General features: G+C 34.4%; 2 protein-coding genes across 2 annotated transcripts in view; both read left to right on the forward strand.

The window, feature by feature from the left end:
• Window positions 1-2,876: 2,876 nt before the first annotated feature.
• Window positions 2,877-4,118, forward strand: LOC135077638 (uncharacterized). The gene is made up of 3 exons (XM_063972195.1): window positions 2,877-2,980; window positions 3,309-3,458; window positions 3,656-4,118. Exons 1-3 carry the CDS (start codon window positions 2,897-2,899, stop codon window positions 3,776-3,778), a joined length of 357 nt encoding a protein of 118 aa, XP_063828265.1. The 5' UTR covers window positions 2,877-2,896; the 3' UTR covers window positions 3,779-4,118.
• Window positions 4,119-5,011: 893 nt separating this feature from the next.
• The window catches only part of LOC135077647 (dual specificity protein phosphatase 22-like), a 63,915-nt gene continuing 50,258 nt past the window's right edge, over window positions 5,012-18,668 (forward strand). The window contains exon 1 of the mRNA XM_063972207.1: window positions 5,012-5,377. Coding sequence (XP_063828277.1) covers window positions 5,357-5,377 — 21 coding nt within the window. The 5' untranslated portion in view covers window positions 5,012-5,356. The remainder of the gene's footprint in view (window positions 5,378-18,668) is intronic.

Genomic DNA, 18,668 nt, shown 5'->3' on the forward strand with positions numbered 1-18,668 from the left:
GAGCAAAATGGTCTATGAGCGGCCAACAACGAAATAGGTATTAAATGAAAGTACTATTACTAAGGACTAACTTTTACTATGAACGTAACATTGCAGCTCATTAAGAAAAAAAAATACATGTAGGTAAAATACTTAGATAATATATGCAAAAAAATGTGCATACCCAATTTATAAAATATTTATTAACATTAGTTATGTATTCAAAAGTATTTCGAAACCTCATTATACCGTTTACAAGACTAGCCTATGTACTTTAAATGTATTAATGTATAATAATGTACAGTGTGTCCTGATGACGGCAATAAAATATCCTCGTCTTGATGAATAAAATAAATATAGGGTCATTTCGCCTGTTCGCGTCCATTTAGTGCAGTTGGCAAGTTTGACGGCGATAATAAAAATGCCCCAGCACTCTTTTCTATGACAAATTTGTGTAATGTATTCATTATATATTCTATTTTAAGATTAACTTTCAGTTGTATTAGAAACATCTTGCGTTTTCTTTTAAAATAGATAAACTTCACAATTAGGCGTTATACCCAGTTTGCGTCCACAAAATCCAAATTGCGTCCACCCGTGGACCATTTAGCGTCCAGCAGCTTAGAAAAGGAATATAGGGGTGATATTTTTAAGAATTAATAAAGAAAGATTGTATTTGAACAATTTCTTTATTTAACAATAAACTTAATTATTAAAAATCAACATTATCATCATTTAAAACTCACTTTAAAAAATAAAAATAATTCTTCTCAACATTGGTTTAAGTAAAACATTCTATATTTCACATTTAGAAATGTTAAGAAGCCATTCAACTACTTTTGTATAATTGTTCCATTTTCTTCCCTAAACTTTGAATTTTTGACGAATTTCAATATCTAATTACTACATGACGTGACATATCATTGGAAAGAAGAGGAGCTAGAGATGTTTTTAAGATCATTGGCAATCCACTCTCACCTTTAATTTTTTTTAAATCGAATTCCAAGTTGAAATTTTTATCGTGGTTTGCACCTTTGTTAAACTTTCGCGGCTCGTAACTAGCTATCCAATCATTATCTGGATCTGAAATTGAATTTATTTGGCTAAAGACATATTCGATATTAATATCAAATAACAAAAGCGGTTAAAAACACGCGAGAAAAAAAATTTAGGCAGTTTTTAGGTCAAATTTTGGAAAAAATTAAAGAAAAACAAAAATATCAATTAAAATAAAAGTAGCTCACTTAGGGTCAGATGGGCGAACTTGTATTCTTAAAATGACCTTACCTATACACATTAATATTAAACAGTATGTTTTAAAATTTTTTTATAAGCAAGTATTTAACGAAAACCGTGGACGCAATTTGGTTTATTATTATAGAGGATATGTATAGTTTGCGTCCATTGTGGACGCAAAGTGGAAGTTTTGTAAAACCGATGTAGTAATTCGCGTCCACCTTATTTTATTCGTTAAATATAAAAAACATTACCAAATTCATAATAAACATTATACCTTTTTTCATCATTAAACTGTAGAAATAGCTATCTATCCTAAAATTCACATAAAACAATATAAAACTTACCATCAAACACGCCGCTGCACACTATTTTTTATCTAAACATGCAGCGTGTGTGAGCTTCCTTGTTGAACAGCCGAGACTAACTATTTTTCTAAACAGGAATGGTTGGACGCACAGGACTTTTGTCTATGTGTGCGTGCCTCTTATACATTGACGTATTAGCGGTAATGACTTTTCGTTTGATTGGTGTGTTAGTTGACTTGTTTTCGAGGATTTTTGAAAGGAGATCGGCAAAATGGACGCGAATTGGGCGATGGACGCGAACAGGCGAAATGACCCTAATAAAATAGCCTATGTACATATATTAAATGTATTAATGTAATTATAGCACTGAGTTCTGATGACGTTATCATTATAACTATTTTTGGAGAAGTTTTTGAAAATAAATGTATATGTATTGAAGAAAACAAGTCATTTTATATTATTTCCTCATTTTTTAGGACTTAATCTTAGTTATTAATAAGCTAAATCTCAGGCTTACATATCTAAAATAAAAATGTATTTAATTCCATTAATAATTACACTACAGATATAAAACTTTTTGAGGGTGATTGTAGGGTGATAGTAAACCAAAAAAACAAAAAATTGTTCCTGGCCGCTGATAGACCAAGCGCCATACGATTTTGCCCATTCTCCTTTAAAATTTGACCATTCCATGAAGACCGAAAAGTGACCGGTCGCGGTCGTATAAAAACGTTTCATGGATTTGCGTTTCATTATCGAAAAACATTCGCTAAATCTCATTTTTTTAACACATAATAAATCTAATTCATGTTTAAATATGCAGTTTATGACATCATTTTAAAATTGTTACTATAAATATTTTTTACTGATTAACCTGTAAAAGTTATTTCTACAATTTCTGAAAACTCATCTAAAAGTAACCTTTTCATTAGTGTAACCCAAAAGTAACCAATGCAGTTCAAAAGTAACCTAAAAGGTTACAAAAGTAACCTTCTGGCAACACTGCTGCAGCCTGGCTTTTCACCTTCACTTTGACAGTTGGTGAAGCGGTCCGAAACTAACCAATCAGACTTAGTTCAATATCAATCGTAAAAAAATTATGCAAGCATCAGCTGGAAAATTTTCGTATTTACAAATAAGTTTTATTAAAAAAAATCGGATAATTTTAATCACAATTTTAATTTTTTTATGTAACAGGATTAAGTTTTGACAAAAAATAAAACAGCACAACGTCTGATTCGGTCCTTTACCATTTTATCAAATCTGTCTCTGTCTTAGAACTTGTCAGTTTTGTTGTCATTGTCAAAGTTGTCAAATGTGTGAAGTGATTTCGTATTACTTTTCTCTATGGTGATTTCATTGGAACTGAAACAATGATTTTCGAAGCTTTCTTAGCTGGTTTTTGGGCATCTATTGGCAGTACATTAGGGAAAATATCAGGAACCGAATCGATTGTTGTAAGTTTACTTTTCAGCATTAAGTTAGGGCTTATTTGTTTCAAATTATTTTGGCTTTGTAGTCAGGCAGTTGTCATTTAGTAATTTTGACACTTTACTTTTTAAATGGAATATGCATGCGCAGGCACAACTCTGAAAGTTTTGGCTCGTTGATGGTGCGTCCAGACTGGGCGAACGGGCTCGCGCGGCAAACTCGACATCCTGCTCACTCAAGAGCAAGGTGAGCAGGATGACCAGGGTGCCATGCCGCGCGAGCCCGTTCGCCCAGTCTGGACGCACCATGAGACGAAGTTTAATAAGTAAATTCATCTTTCCTTTATTAATACAGGGCAATAGTTACGCAATATGGGTATTACTGTTGACCATCATGGTGGTAGTCAACACATGGGGTTGCAGGCACTATCTCCGCTCGCTTGATGCGTGCACCAATTCAGTCGCACCAACCGTGGTGTCTGCTGCTACAAGTTACATCTTATCTGTAAGTAAATGTAAAAACTATATAGCTTAGACACAGTAGATGCGGTTAAATAAGAAATAATACTTTTTTTTACCGTTTATTAATTCTACCTAGTAGAGCTTGTAGTCTAAATGCAGAAATAAGTATAAAAGTTACCATGCAATCTGCTATAGTTGCCCTTATTTTACAGCTTTGTTGCAAGATCTTTCTTTTTTCAGGGCCTCATCGGTATATTTCTATTCGAGGAGGGCGCGTCTATGACATGGTGGGCTGGTGCTATGCTCATCATTCTAGGACTGGCCCTAGTGGCACGTCCTCGGAACAAACCTAAAGCTGCATAGTTTTATTCGCACACGTAGGGTAGGTAAGGTGATTAAAGAACATGAATACGCGATAAAAGGTTCGCGAAAAAGAAATACTGTGAATGCAACAATAAATCAGGTACTTAAGTAAATAACTAGATAATGGATACCTACTGTATTATATCCTACTAAGTACTATTAATCCTACCCACCTACGTGGATTCTATTTTATGTACAAATTAGTTAAGCACTAAACAGTATTATGTTTTTATTTTATGGTCATTCCTTTTACTTGAGTGTTGATAATCACTTACATCATGTTAACTAAATAAGTGTTATTTAATCATTAGATAGTTGTACTTATAAAAATCAATTATTAAATATTTTTATTAATAAAGTATTGTTTTCTTTAAGTTCCCCGTAAGTGTTTATTCAACTAGTATATCAGGCTATTCTTGTTTCACTGATAATTATCAGTGAAACATAATTTTCAACTTAATAGAAAATTTGCTAGAAAACGTTTCCCGCGGAAACAAGTAGGTTACTGGGATCAGCAGAAAACTTAATTGCGTCCTGAATTTGCTTAATTGAGCATGAATTGCAGCAACTTTAACACCCTTTTAGGGTGTTAAAAGCGACAATCGCTTGCTTTGTTTAAAAAGGATCGTCAAAAACGCAAAGTAAGTGTCCGACTTGCCTCCCTGCAGCGTCACATGTTCAGCCAGGCAATAATGATTAGGGACTTCGGTTGTAATGATCAGTTATCGATATCGATCTGCACTTACCATACCAGTAATACATAAAATAACTTCTTCAACGTCAATTGTTATTTTTGACAATAAGTATACCATGAATGTTACTGTGTATAGCACCACTCGATGAATGCTGTTGCATGAAGTACGAGAAAACCAGAAGACTGGGAGTATTTTTTAGCTAGCTGAAGGAATAAACATACATAAAGACTCGCCATTTTCTCAATCCAAATTTTAAATCGCCTGCGTATTATCAAAACTGTAAGCCTAGGCGTAGACCACCGATTTTTAGTTGGGAGGAATCGCCGGTACCAAATCGGTGTAATGTGCGCACTTTCCTACATCTCTATACCGATTAACAGCCCGATCATCCAACTATCGGCCAACTAAAAGTCGGTGATCTGCGCCTAGGCTTACTATTATTATCGATATGAAAAGGCCACACATTTATCGACAGAGCCCAACCCGAAGGGCTTTATAGACGCAATGACGCCGGCGGCAGTAGCGCGCCGCGGGCCGAGCTCGGCGGACGCGCCCGTTCTTTCTGCCGCGCCACCACACTCGAAACTAACTCGATCGATAACAGAAAAACCACCAAAACTCGAAACGTCCACAACACGACATCGACACGCAAAAACTACCCCCACTCAGCCAACCAATCATCCCATCGCCATCGATTACATTGCACGGCACACCGGCATCAACAATGTAGCCATAGTGACGCTCATGTTGACAATTTGACAGTTCATGTGAAACCGTTATTTTAATAAACATGTTTAACACACGTTGAGTGTTATTGTTGTTGTTTGTACTTTGTTAGCGACAATAATTCTGTTGATTGGCTGATTTTTATACAACAGTAGCTATGGGGAATGGAATGAATAAGGTGAGTCTTTTTGTTATTATTTTAGATTGGTATTTTAATTAAGAAGGAAAGGTAAACAGTGAATCTGGAACGAGAGTGGGAGAGACTACGACACCGGGATTGTTACGTAACGTCATCGTAGTGAGCGTAGCTTCGTAGCGATTCGTAGCATCCCGTGATACCGTAGCCGTAGCCGCGTAGTCCGTAGCGGCACTGAAGAAACTTTGATTTGATAGAATGTTTGATAGTGCCTTTTTTGTTTTTTCTTAGTTAATATACTTAATTTTGTAAATAATTTCTATGTAGAGATTGTTAACTCAGGTAATATGCAGTAATGGTTTGAATAAATTCGAATTTTTATCTTTAAGTATTTCTTACAATAAAACTTTTTATAAGTTTTGCATGCCTTATAAAAATATATAAATAATATTTTTTGGTTTTATATTATATGGTGTCTCGTTGTAGGCTGCTATAATCCTCTAACAATCCTATTTTTGTAAATAATTTACAATAATTTATCTTTACACTAATTAATAAGCCAATTCTTTCTATGTGATTATTTAAGCTGGTAATAATCCTTACAAAACTGTGTACCTGGGTGGTTCTACTTTTAGAGTCCATCACAAAAATAAGGTTGTCCCCACAATAACGAAGGTTAATACTATAATACAAATGAAGAAACTATCATTTATTTCATTTAAATAAAGTTAATAACACCTGTTTAGATTATCTAGTTACATTAAGGTTCAATTAGAATTTAACTGTGTTAAAAAAATGACGTCAAACTTTTATAACATAGCTAAAACGGCATGTCCCCATTAGGTGTTGCTTAGAACTATTACGTTTTTTATAAATAATTTGTTGAAGCCACACAATTATTTTTAAATAAAAAGAGATATACATTGTTAAACATGGTAACTACAAAGTTTAATTTTATTTATCTGTAAAAATATTTTTTTTTGGTGTGACGAAAGATTGTCCCGAAAATTGGAGTATCCATCGTCACGAACAGTCAAATATTAAAATAAGTTCTTTAAAAATACGTGAGTAGATCACGTTTTTTAGTAAAACGAAAGGCCATAGACCATAGAGTAAAGAACGAAACTCAAATCAAGTGTTTAACATAGCCAGCTTGTCACTTCTTTTACATCAAGCACGAAAACGGGCGGCGTGTGTTTATTGGGGGTATCCTTAGTCACAGCGGTTTTTGGTATTTATTTAACGAATTTTAAATTATTTTACTGTAAACATGATTTGTTTTTAAGTAATCTTTAAGATAAAGTATAGTTTTCGATCCAAATTATCGTTATTTACGATTATTATTGATCTTTTTGGAAAATTGTATACTTCGTCACACGTATCCTTCGTAACAGGTGATCCTACATCTAAACGATGTGTCCTTTGTGCACTTAGATAATATGTTAAGAATACTAAAAACACCTCAGAAAAAGGTATACGAATTTTGTATTCGTTTAGTAAACCAGTTGAAGCAGTTTTTGAAATGTTTTTTTTTTCCTTACCTACTCTTAGTTTCAGTTCCTATTTGTGTAGGTTTTTGCTGATTTTCCTCATATTTTTCATTATCTATTTTAGTAATAAGCAAATATATGCCTGTGCTTAATGAAAAATGGCTGAGACACTCATTAGTTTTCAAGTTAGATTGATTATTAATTGTTAGATGTCTACTTCATCACATTTACGTCTCCTTCGTAACGAAGAGTTTGATCTCGTCCCCTAATAAATATTATCTCTTAAACAACAAAAATGCGAGTGATAACTCTTTTTGTAACTCATTTTATGTCGTGTAATACTTGGTTTTTAGTGTGTAATACTACTTTTTCAATATAACTTTATAAAAGAGAAAAATAATTGATTTTTGTTAAGTTTTAAAGGTGTAAATGTGACGAAAGGGACAAACTGTTGATTTTTATGGAATTCTTACCTGATTAAATAACGATTAACTACCAAATGTCCGAGACTGATTTAAGCTGAGATTTTGTAATAATAAATGCAAATATCTATTAAAATTTCTTTTAATTTATCGAGTTTTAAACAACTGAATTTCGTGACGAAGGCTACATTTTTTTCCATCTTAGTCTAGTAAAACGCAAAAAAATATAAGTTTTGATAAAAAACTGAGCTGCTGGTCTACAGATACCGAATCTATGGTAATTTTCCTACATTTCAGTCGTATGAAATGTACTAAATAGCTTTCTTTACTTTTTTTCATGGTTAAGACCTTAAAAGTAGAACGACCCACCTACCTTTATATATCTATAAAAGTCGCTGAAAATATCGATGAATTAAAATTTTAAACATCTAAACTAAACAAATCATTTAGGTATTCGTTGTGCTTAACTATACAAATAAGCACTATCTCCGAATTGAATTTGCTCTAGCACAAATATCAATATTCAGCGTGAATTGCAACGGGTGTGTAAACTCAATTTCGTTTGGCCATAAAATTGTTTTGCAAACCTAAAGGCTCTCAACGGGGCTCTGTCGAGCCAAAAGGCAATCGCCAGTTTATTCAGCATTACTGGCCAGAGAACCCTTGTTATTAACGATTTCATTCCAGTAAGCCTATTAAAGCCGAGAAACAAAAGCGGGTGTTTAAAATAACTTTATCGGTATTCTTATTGTTGGAGGCAATAATTTTCAGGTGCCCGCAAATTATTTGTACATTCTTTGCCTGCCGTCTTGAGGTCGTTGATCCACGTTAAGGTTGGGTTTCATTTAACTATGAAGTGATCCGTCTAATGTGCTTACTTGTAACGCTAGAATTATCATTAAAATGCTTACCAAATGGTTTGAACTTAAGACCTGTATGGTCATTGTAGTTTCGCCAATCAATAAGAAATCTTATTATGATTGCTTATAACTTATTATTGCCTAAATAATATCATGTACCTAAATTGACATTGAAAGAAAGAAAATATTTTTATTAGTCCAAACGTCCTTAGACATTGGATGTGAGATCAATTCGAAAAACAAAATAGAGATCTTCGAAAATACTGATTTTGTTTATTTCAGTAGGTAAGCCTATTACAACAAGAAATATAAAAGAGGGCAATTTAAATATTACGCTGCTCTTGATAACTTGATACCCAATGCTCACTCGATTTTATTGAGTGATTTATTTTCAGTACTCGTCAATTTTTGTTTATTTGGCTCGACAATCTCTAAGAACCAATTTATTTATCTAGTTATTATTACATACATTGAAGTTCATTGAATTCGCATTCAGGTTGAAGAGAAAAGTCAGTAAAACATTTAAAGTAGAAGAATTTGAAAGGAATGATACTCGTAGGTACAAATGGCCTCCGGTAATTATTTATTTTGAACATTTTAGGAATTCGTTGTTCATTTGTCGCATAATAATAAAAACCCCTCGTTAAGTAGGTATCTAATAACAATAAAAAGTCCTCGAATAATAAAAATACAGGGTGTTAGGTAAATGGGTATATGAGCCGACACTAGCCCATGTTAACATGGGCATATAAATGGTATGGTGAAGTCAGAAAATTAATATCTTCATTTTAATTATTTTAATTTTCATACAAATCGGATTTTATAAAAAATATTTTGTATGAAAATTTTAAAAAATAAAGTGATGATATCAAATTTCTGACTTCACCATACCATTTATATGCCCATGTTAACATGGGCTAGTGTCGGCTCATATACCCATTTACCTAACACCCTGTATATGAAATATTCTGATCACAGAGAAAATTAAAAATGAAATGTCTATAAATTTTATGCAAACGTTTGTACAGAATGGAAAATGTTTACGCAGTTTTACTAAATGCTATATCTACTATACTTAGGTCGGATAGGTATAACATAATTTACTCACAAACGTGTAGAAAATCGTCGTACAAAACACGACACGTGTTGTATTGTAATTACACTGTCGGCTCCATTTTATCTTGCCTGAGGCTCGGGCTGTAATCCTCAATAATTACCAGCATAAAACAGTATTCTAATTTAGATTATACTGTCATTCGCATGTACCTACTTCTCTCCTAAGCAATTACTTAATAATAATGTATAATGATGATACAAAATTAAACATGAGCAGCTTATGTAGGTTTTAAACTCAGGTTTTAAACCATCTAGTTCTAAAGCAAAAGCATCTTGATAGTTTAAAAGTAAATTAATTACATACTCCCAAGGTTCACAAACAAACAATTCTCTCTGTCGTTACAAGCTAAAATGTCTGCAAACAACCATCCATTTGCTATTTCTTCAGTGCCAAATCTAACAATAGCCTTCGATTAATATGAATATTATCGAAATAATTCATCTTCAGCCACGATGTTTGGCATCTAAGGGCATGGAAATTCGTCCGTGATATATTTCACTATCAATACTAAGTCGTAAAATTGGCAATGTGCCTTATAAAGACTCGGTCGTAAACCTTGCGGGCAACTTCGGTTCCAAATAATGTTTCTTATAAAGTTGCCTTTTATCGGATTACGAAAACAAGCGAGGATATCGAAATACTTTGGGTACACGGCTCGGCACTTTCGTATATTTAGGTTTTAAATAAAAAATGCACACTAAGGGGCTGAAAGGCAAATCCATAAATTTTAGGGACTAATGCCCATTTTCACCATCAATCCCTAATTTTTAAGTGAACCCTATGAAAACAAAATTCCTGTTATGTGTTACCATAGGGGTCACTTAAAAATTAGGGATTGATGGTGAAAATGGGATAAAAGGCGTAAAGCGAAAAGATTTTATCGAATCGACGATTTTGTAAAGGCTTGATCAATATAGGTAGTGAAATAGGAGGATTAGTTTAGTAGTCCTTATAAATAATTGAATAGCCGATCCGAGCCTGCTTCATGGACGATAAAGACGATCAGCTGTCTTTAGTATGAACTTAAAAGCTCCTCAAGGGAGGCTTTCATTCTAGATCCATTTTCAACACTTCAAGTTTGTTTTCCGACAAAAATAATTATTTTACACCATCGATTTACCCAATGTAACCGAAATGCAACAGTATTGGTGTGATAGAACGGTTTAAAAGGCGTGACAACGGAACAAAAATATACAGAGCGTCGCATTTAAATAATAAAGAATATCAGACAAAGGTGTATAAAAGAAATACCGCAACTATGATATCAAAATAGAGTAAATAAATATGTTACCGTCCCATTCGGCTTACCAAACCCACAAACCTTATTTTGGTGCGGCTCACCGGCGAATGGATTAAGGTAAATTTACCCTCATAGTGGCTTTGATCCTACGCAACGCTTCGCTTCAAAAAGCTTAGTTCCGAAATGAAGTTTTCAGTAACACTCTTGACCTTATTATGAAAGCTGAATATCCTTTTACAAGCATAAATAGAAAGAAAATGCCTCGAAGAGATAAGTGCCTATTATTTCGTTAAATAACTCAATAATACAAAGGAGCAATTTGTCAAATAACGTTACAATATTTTCTGATCATCATAATCAGTACTTTGTTAAACTTTGACAAACATTAAATTTGGAATTATTTTAATTTAGTCTTCCCAATTTCGCAAATTTTTACACACAAAAGAGATACTTATTCCCGCAGGTATTTTATAAGTACGCTTCCTCAAAACCTGTTTACTCTGTAAAGATACTTTTTCATGTCGGGGATCAAAGACATTAAAGATGTTATCTTGAAAATGACTCTTTTACGAGGTTAATGCCCTATTTCAGTCTTTGAACTAAGCTTTCTTTAAAGGTAATCTGAGCTTTTCACTAAATGACATAATAAGTACCTACAAGTTTATGTATGTACTTACCTTTACAGAAAGTAAAGTTATACTTAGTTTGGGATAATAATGTCGTTTCTAATATTAGCATTGACGTAATTGCCATTGATATGAGGTTGTGTGTCGATAAGCACGTCAAGCATCAGTGGGCACTTCTGGTCAGGCCTAAAAGCTTTCTCTAGTTTCAATAAGCGGCTTCACGTGGGTCGGCTGCAAATATTTATACTCTTTGGTCCGGATTCGAACCTAATTCCAAGATAATGAGGTTCATAAGTATACTCGTAACAGAAATAGGGGAGATTGGGTACGGTTGTAACAACTCGGATGTTATCGAACTATACGGTAGATGTGGGGTACAAAGGGAAGGGCAAGCGGGTAAGACTGTGTGAACTTCACTTATATTGCAAAAGGTGTTGATGTACTTGCAACCCAGGAGTCAGGATCGAGAGAGAATTCTAAGAGGAAAGTATTAAAGATGTAGAGTTCTCAGAAATAGCAAAAGAACGAATAAAATTGTTCTTCTTCTTTGCTGAAGGTGCCTCTTATGTGTGTGTTTCTGACATGGTCCAGCCTAGTTATACCACCTGCCTATCTGAGCGTCAGCAACTCGGTGAATTTTTAATGATCATTATGGTATTAACGAATATTAAACTGTGTGAAATGTAATCTTTTTTTTTTTTCATTTTATTTTACGGAGTTAAAGGAAAGGGAGTTGCGCCAGAATTACTGAGCTGACGCAAGAAATGATTATTGTTCCCTTCTACAAAATTCACATTGGCCTAGTCATGCTGGGTCCCGAACATCGCGTGACAGGGTGGCATGGTGCGGCAACGCCGGGCGCATTTAACCGAATCATTATTCCGAAGTCACGTTCCAACCACGTAAAACACTGCAATATAGGGCGACGCGATTTGTCAAACTTGTAAGCCTGATTGATATGGTGGGGCTGCAAGTAAGCCATTCACGAAACATTGTTTCATTTATGAAAGGATTTGAGTTGATTCTAAACCGTATTGTATTGTAACCGAGTCTCTTTCTTAAATCTTTCTTTTGACTGACTTATAAAGGCATTCATCGTGTGTAGCAAGGATGTTATGGATATCCATAACCGTAACCGAAACCGGTATAATATTATTCCTATATCCGTAACCGTATCCATAACCGAAACTACATATCCATAACATCCCTAGTGTCTAGATCTATGAGTAGTTTCATGAAGTACCTACATGAAAATCTTTCAAAAGATTCCCTCGCTACTTAACTAGTGCTTTTGGTCTCATATTACAATGTCATCGTGAGAATTTCAGGTGAATTTATCTTAGTCATTATTTTGAGGCCACATTTAGCTACGCAAAGCACTGTAATATAAAACCTAGATCGGCACGATTTGTCAGCTTAGCTGCAGAAGCCGATCCTGTATGAAGTGGTAATTTTGCTGTTCCGTTTGCTAATTAATGTGTAGGCTAGGATAATTTCTTTCTTCTTATAAAATAGTAGGTAGTCGAAAAAATAGACACATGCTCATAGCCATTTTCAAGTATTGACATCAGCCTTTCAGATTTCAGACACATTAAAATAGTGATGTGTATGATGTCATATTTCAAACTTCATTTTAATTAGGTTTGGGGCACTGGGTGAGTCAATCGAATAGTCACCACTGTAAAATGCAGGATATGCGACAAAACGCTACATGCTACAATAGGCTTAATTTACATAACTTACCATAGCCTACTTAATTATGCCTTTTCATTGGAAGTTTGTTGTGAACAACCAGTCATGGCTGAACTCTCACTCACTGATATACCAAATCAAGAAGATTCCGTATACGTTGTAGTGTACCAATTGAGGCTTTTCCGACCCCCATATGAACTGACACCATGGTTGTGACCATAAGGGCTTCCATTTATTTAATAGGACAATACCTTATTTCCCAACACGTTTCCTACCTATTTTTCAGGGCATTGAGTAACTCCTGAGTCCGCGAGAGACAAACAACTTCAGCCGCCAATAATAATAATGTACTTACGATTGAATGGCATTTCTGATAAATTGTTTGCGCTTGGCTGGCCACGCCTGTCGACTCCCTCGCTCATACGGCACAAAAACTGGGAAATATTTTTACTGACCTGGTTTTGGGCATTTTAATTCCAAACCCAACCCGCTTCCACGAAAATTATACCTTAGTGGAACTGCTATGAGCCACTTTCCTATGAATTAATATTTATATTTTGTATTTAAGACAGTAAAGTATGCCAGGGAGGTCAAATAAGGGAAATATAGTGACCAAGTGATGTAGGGCAAGATTTAACCTGGTTATTTATGGCTTCAAATAATACATTTTCTTGTAACCGATAAGATAATAGCGATAATACGGCTATTTAAGGCTTGCAAATGTTGTGATAGGGATAGAGACATGCGATTTTTGGTTTTACGAAGGTAATACGATAGAGAATAATACAAAGTAATAAAAACCACCGGTTATGGGGGCATTTTTTGGAGAAATTTATCAAATAACCAAAAAAACACGAATTTAAAAGCAGATTTTTTCAAAAAGTATATTTTTTTTTATTTATCGGCATTTTTTGTGTATTTTATGTATTTTTTTAGTATCGCCTGTTATTTAGCATTATTACTGTTTTTATTTTATCAGGATATACCGCTTAGTTTAAAAGTTATTACGTTTTCTTTACAATAAGTAATTGGAAGAAAAAAAATTCTATAAAAAAATAAAAAAAAATCTCAAAAATTTTTTGACCTCTTTTTTGTCGATAAAAATAGGTCTAGTTTCATCTATTTTCATATGTACACTTTAACGTGACTCACACTGTATTTGTTTGTATTGGTCTGGGTGTTTTCTTTCCATAATTTATGTATAACGTATGTACGGGGCTCTGTATCGAAAATTACTATGAGCAATAAGCATCACACACGGTTACCTGGAGTGCATTACCGCAGCAAATAGCTTGCCATCTTAAATGAACGGTATAATATCGAGGTTTCGTCAGTACAGTTGCGAACAAAGGTGTTTGTGTAGTATAGTTGAATTGAGAGGTCAGATTATTGAAATAATAAAACGAACATTTTATTTTTTAAATACATTTTAAAAATAATTTACATTACAGATAACAATGAGAGGATGACATTGCAAGGTGGTGCCAGTCCAGTCTTAAATCCGTTGATATATGCTGCATCTGCCATGTTTTTGGCTAAAAGATTCTTCTATCTTGCAGTTTAGACTTTTATTACAGACCTCAGACAGTATTTTTGGAAAACTTTTACGCATGGTGGAGGAAGGGACGCTCTAGAGACTCAAGTCTAGAAGGAGTCACATGAACTACAAGTTTTAAATCCGTTGACATCTGCTGCATCTGCCATCTTTTTGGCTAGAAGATTCTTCTATCTTGCAGCTTAGACCTTTAGCTACAGACCTTAGACAGTATTTTTGAAACATTCTTACGCATGGTGGAGGAAGGGACGCTCTAGAGCAGTGGTTCTTAACCGGTGGTCCGCGGACCACTGGTGGTCCCTGGAGGCATTCCAAGTGGTCCACGATGTGCACTTGCACACCTTGGTCAAAACCACTTTTAACTGATTTTTGCAGTCAAACTGGTTTTGACCGATTATGAGGTGGTCCCTGACAAGACAGAAATTTGGTAAAATGGTCCCTCATGACTTAAAGGTTAAGAATCACTGCTCTAGAAACTCAAAACTACAAGGATACACATGAACTCCAGTTTTAAATCCGTTGACATCTGCTGCATCTGCCATCTTTTTGGCTAGAAGATTCTTCTATCTTACAGCTTAGACCTTTAACTACAGACCTTAGACAGTATTTTTTATTATTTATTTGTGTCAGTGTGCTCTTCTAAAGAGTGTAAGACGATTGTATGTAGGTACTATTAAAATGAAATTTTAACTCATTGGTTTTGTCTCATATTTGAGGAATGTACTATGTATCATGAGTAGAGTCTTCGTTTAAAAGGATGCGAACGATTTAAATTTCAATAGGTAGACAAAATTGATAATTTTTAATTATCAAAAATTTAAGCTTTCTCCAGTAACACTGATATTATTATACTGCGACTCATCAAAGTCATCATTGTCAAAAATATTGACAAATCGCGAACTGTCACGGCCAAATAACTGACACGCGTCCGTCCTCCGTAAGCGCCACCGCGCGACTGATTGAGATTGTCCAAGCCGTCATGGACGATTTTTTCCACATTTTTTAACATAGTAACTAAATAAGACGCAATATAAAAATTTCATCCGTTAAAAGCCCTCAAGTTATTTCTGAACTTTAGTTTAGTAAAAGATTTAGAATCTCAAATCGCTTATTTTAAAAATAAAACCATAAATAGAAAACGAATAGAGGTAACTTTGGGAATTTATTCTATCGAGTCAACTTCATCAAATCGTGTTTCCATCCGTTAATAGCCCTAGAAAATATCCTCAACTATGCCCAATAAAAATCTTAGCCTTTAATTTTACTGTTTAGTACCTCAAAAATGAAAAATGAAAACCTCATTTTCGCCATTTTCTCTGCTACCCGGCCTTAAGGCCTAAATACATTCTTAATGTATTTTTGTAGTGAAATTACCCACGTCAAACATGATTAGCAACACTAATGAAGAATGTTCACTAATTTTGTTTTTTAGCTTTCTGTATTCTCTGTTAAAAATAAAAAATACACGTTAAAGAATTATTTCGATACGTCAATTAGTTTCCAAGATATTGAATTTTAAAAGTGCGGGCGGCGGCCGGCCCGCCATTTTATGCGCGTAACGTCATATTACAACGACTGGCTCATATTTGTATGGGTGGAATCTTGCAAACTGAATTAAGACCCACTTCCAGGCAACCGATTAAGCTGAAATTTCGCAAACACATGTGATTTGGATGACCATGCAATATTATGATGACATGGAGCTGATCTGATGATGGAGCTGGAAGGTGGCCATAGGAACTCTATAATAAAACGACTTAAATGCATCGAGTTTGGGCTCGTTCGTTTTGTATTGATGAGTATTTTAATTCTATATAGTAATCGGGGTCTAATAATGGAGCTGGAAGGTAATTCGCAATAAAACGACACAATCGCATCAAGTTTGGGTTTGGTTCAATTTTAATTTCTGTGATGGGTCTGGGTGTTAATATGTATAATAAGTTTGTATTTACAAAAAAAAATTATTTAAGTATGTTTATATCCGTTTTCTAGTGAGTGGACGCTGTGAATGTACGTCACACGGGGTCACGTGACCGTCGGCGGGACTCAATATTTAAGCGAACTTTGAATGCCTATAAAATCATAACTACTGGGTATTTTTGAATGAAATAAAAACTAATGTATTTGTAAATGTAAAAGCTTAACTGTAACATAGGTTTCAAGTGATTTTGCATACCTAGTAACATTCTCAATTGCTTTCGAACTAAAGTAAAGGAATATATTCTTGTAAGTAAATCAGGAAGAAAGTGAAACAGTCTCTTTTCGCCGTAGGCATACAATTTCAGGAAAGCTTTATCTATAAAGCCTCGCACAATAAAATAATACCTTAGGTTACAAAAATAAGGTTACAAGAATCTATTCTACGAAAAAATTACGAAATCTTTTTCGAATTCAGCGCGCGAGTCTTTCGAATTCAGATAAGTATTACGCAAACAAAATAAAATAAGGTGCCGTCAAATTCTAATATTGAAAGGAGGCTGACGTGTCAGGCATGTAATATCAAGTCTAGGGCAAACATGTTGCCAGATTGGTCCACTAGTTCCACCAGACACCTCAACTTACGAAAACAACTTCTCCGCTTCCCTGTTTGTGAACGGAGATCGGGAAAATATCGGTTTTATTAAACAAACACCCGGCACTTAACGTAAGATTTTCTTTTCCCTCGGTATTGAAATAAAAGCGGCCATTAAATCGATTAAAACGCCTATGAAGTAATTGGAAACTGCTTCCTTTCATTTTTATTGACTGGCTCCATTTTATTTGATGTTTGTAGAACAAAAAGCTGGAATTGTTCAGAGAAAATATTTTCTTTTTCTGAATTTTGAGTTCTGGGAAAAATATTTGAAATCTCGAGGTTTACCAACTACGATTGCTAAAGACCGGACTTCCTACACTGAACAGAATATTTCGCGATTGTTTAATTACGTTGCGTATTTAAGTACTCTTTTAGGTAGGTATTAAGTAAAGTTTCAGGTAAGGTCATTTTTTCTTTTTTGGTTGTATTCATTACTTATAACGATTTAAACACAGTATTAACGCAACCTGTCTTATAATTATGTTACTACCAAATTTTGAACTTATAACTCGTAGTATGTAACAGTCTAACGACCTTCGTTTTTTGCAAGTCATCCTGAAACCTATCGATCATAGCGAAATTCCAGCTAATACATAAATGGAACGTTAACCTTCAATACAGCTGTAATAAACATTTATAGCTGTGCCAATTTCATACATAGGTACGTGACTATTCTTTTTAACCGTTCGCAGTTCGGTATTTTCAATCATCTTCAACATTTTTTGTGGCTGCCCTGAGGAAACACAAACTCATCGTACTCGTACTTAGCCGGGAACTTTGTAAATTATGTAGTGTTGATGTACAATGGCTTTACATAAGTTGCAAACGTATTACACAAAAACTATTTCTCTATAGATCAACAGAATTTTTGAAAACGCAAAGATTCAGGATTCAGCAGAATGTAATAGATCTTCTCTTCTAAGAATAGGTAATATCGATTTTCCACCGTTGCTAAACGGTAGATGGAAAGCTTTTAAAACATTTCTGAGAATGAGATATGCACTACAAACAAATTATGTAAATCTGTGGCGCAAAGGAAACATCATATGTATATAATTAATTAATTAAACAGAATGAGGAAATGTTACAATAAGCCACAAATTCTGAGATAAACGTGCGCCAACTTAACTAACTTTTGTCGTGTAATGAATTTCCCGAAACTCTCGCTTAATAATGGTGCCTTTTGTTCTGGGGGAGCGGAAATTCGTCACTCCATGGTCAAGTGTTCGAAAATATCAATGGCCCTGACATTGCAATGTTGCCAAGAAAGTTTTGGCAACTTGGTATCCGTTTACATTTTGAAGGTTGTTAAGTTTATTTTTGTTCGAAATTCCAGCGAAAGGTTTTGTGGATTTAGTAGGTTGACGATTGTGCATCTTTGTAACTCCTTTTAGATATTTATTAATATCGTCAGTACAAGTAATAAGTATAGGTACTGGGAAAGACATTTGTGCGACACCTGATAAGCATTACATCATTATGCATGTTACATGGAAAACTTAGTGGCAGTTAGCAGGTGCGGTCGTATACGAGTAGTACCTACAACACGTGATATATCCACTGACATTTAAAAATTAAGTTTTGAAAAAACTGAAAATGATTAGTTTAATTAATTTAGCTTCATAATTTTATGACTTTAGTGGGTCGCGTATTTCATTTTATGGGCATGTAGTTTCCAGCTTCCATACAGTTTTTTCTAAACCGTTTTTCTTGGTATCTTGTATAGCTTAGAAATAATCAAGTGTCCTAATTGAAG

This window comes from Ostrinia nubilalis, chromosome 13, assembly GCF_963855985.1.
Source record: "Ostrinia nubilalis chromosome 13, ilOstNubi1.1, whole genome shotgun sequence".
NCBI lineage: Eukaryota > Metazoa > Arthropoda > Insecta > Lepidoptera > Crambidae > Ostrinia > Ostrinia nubilalis.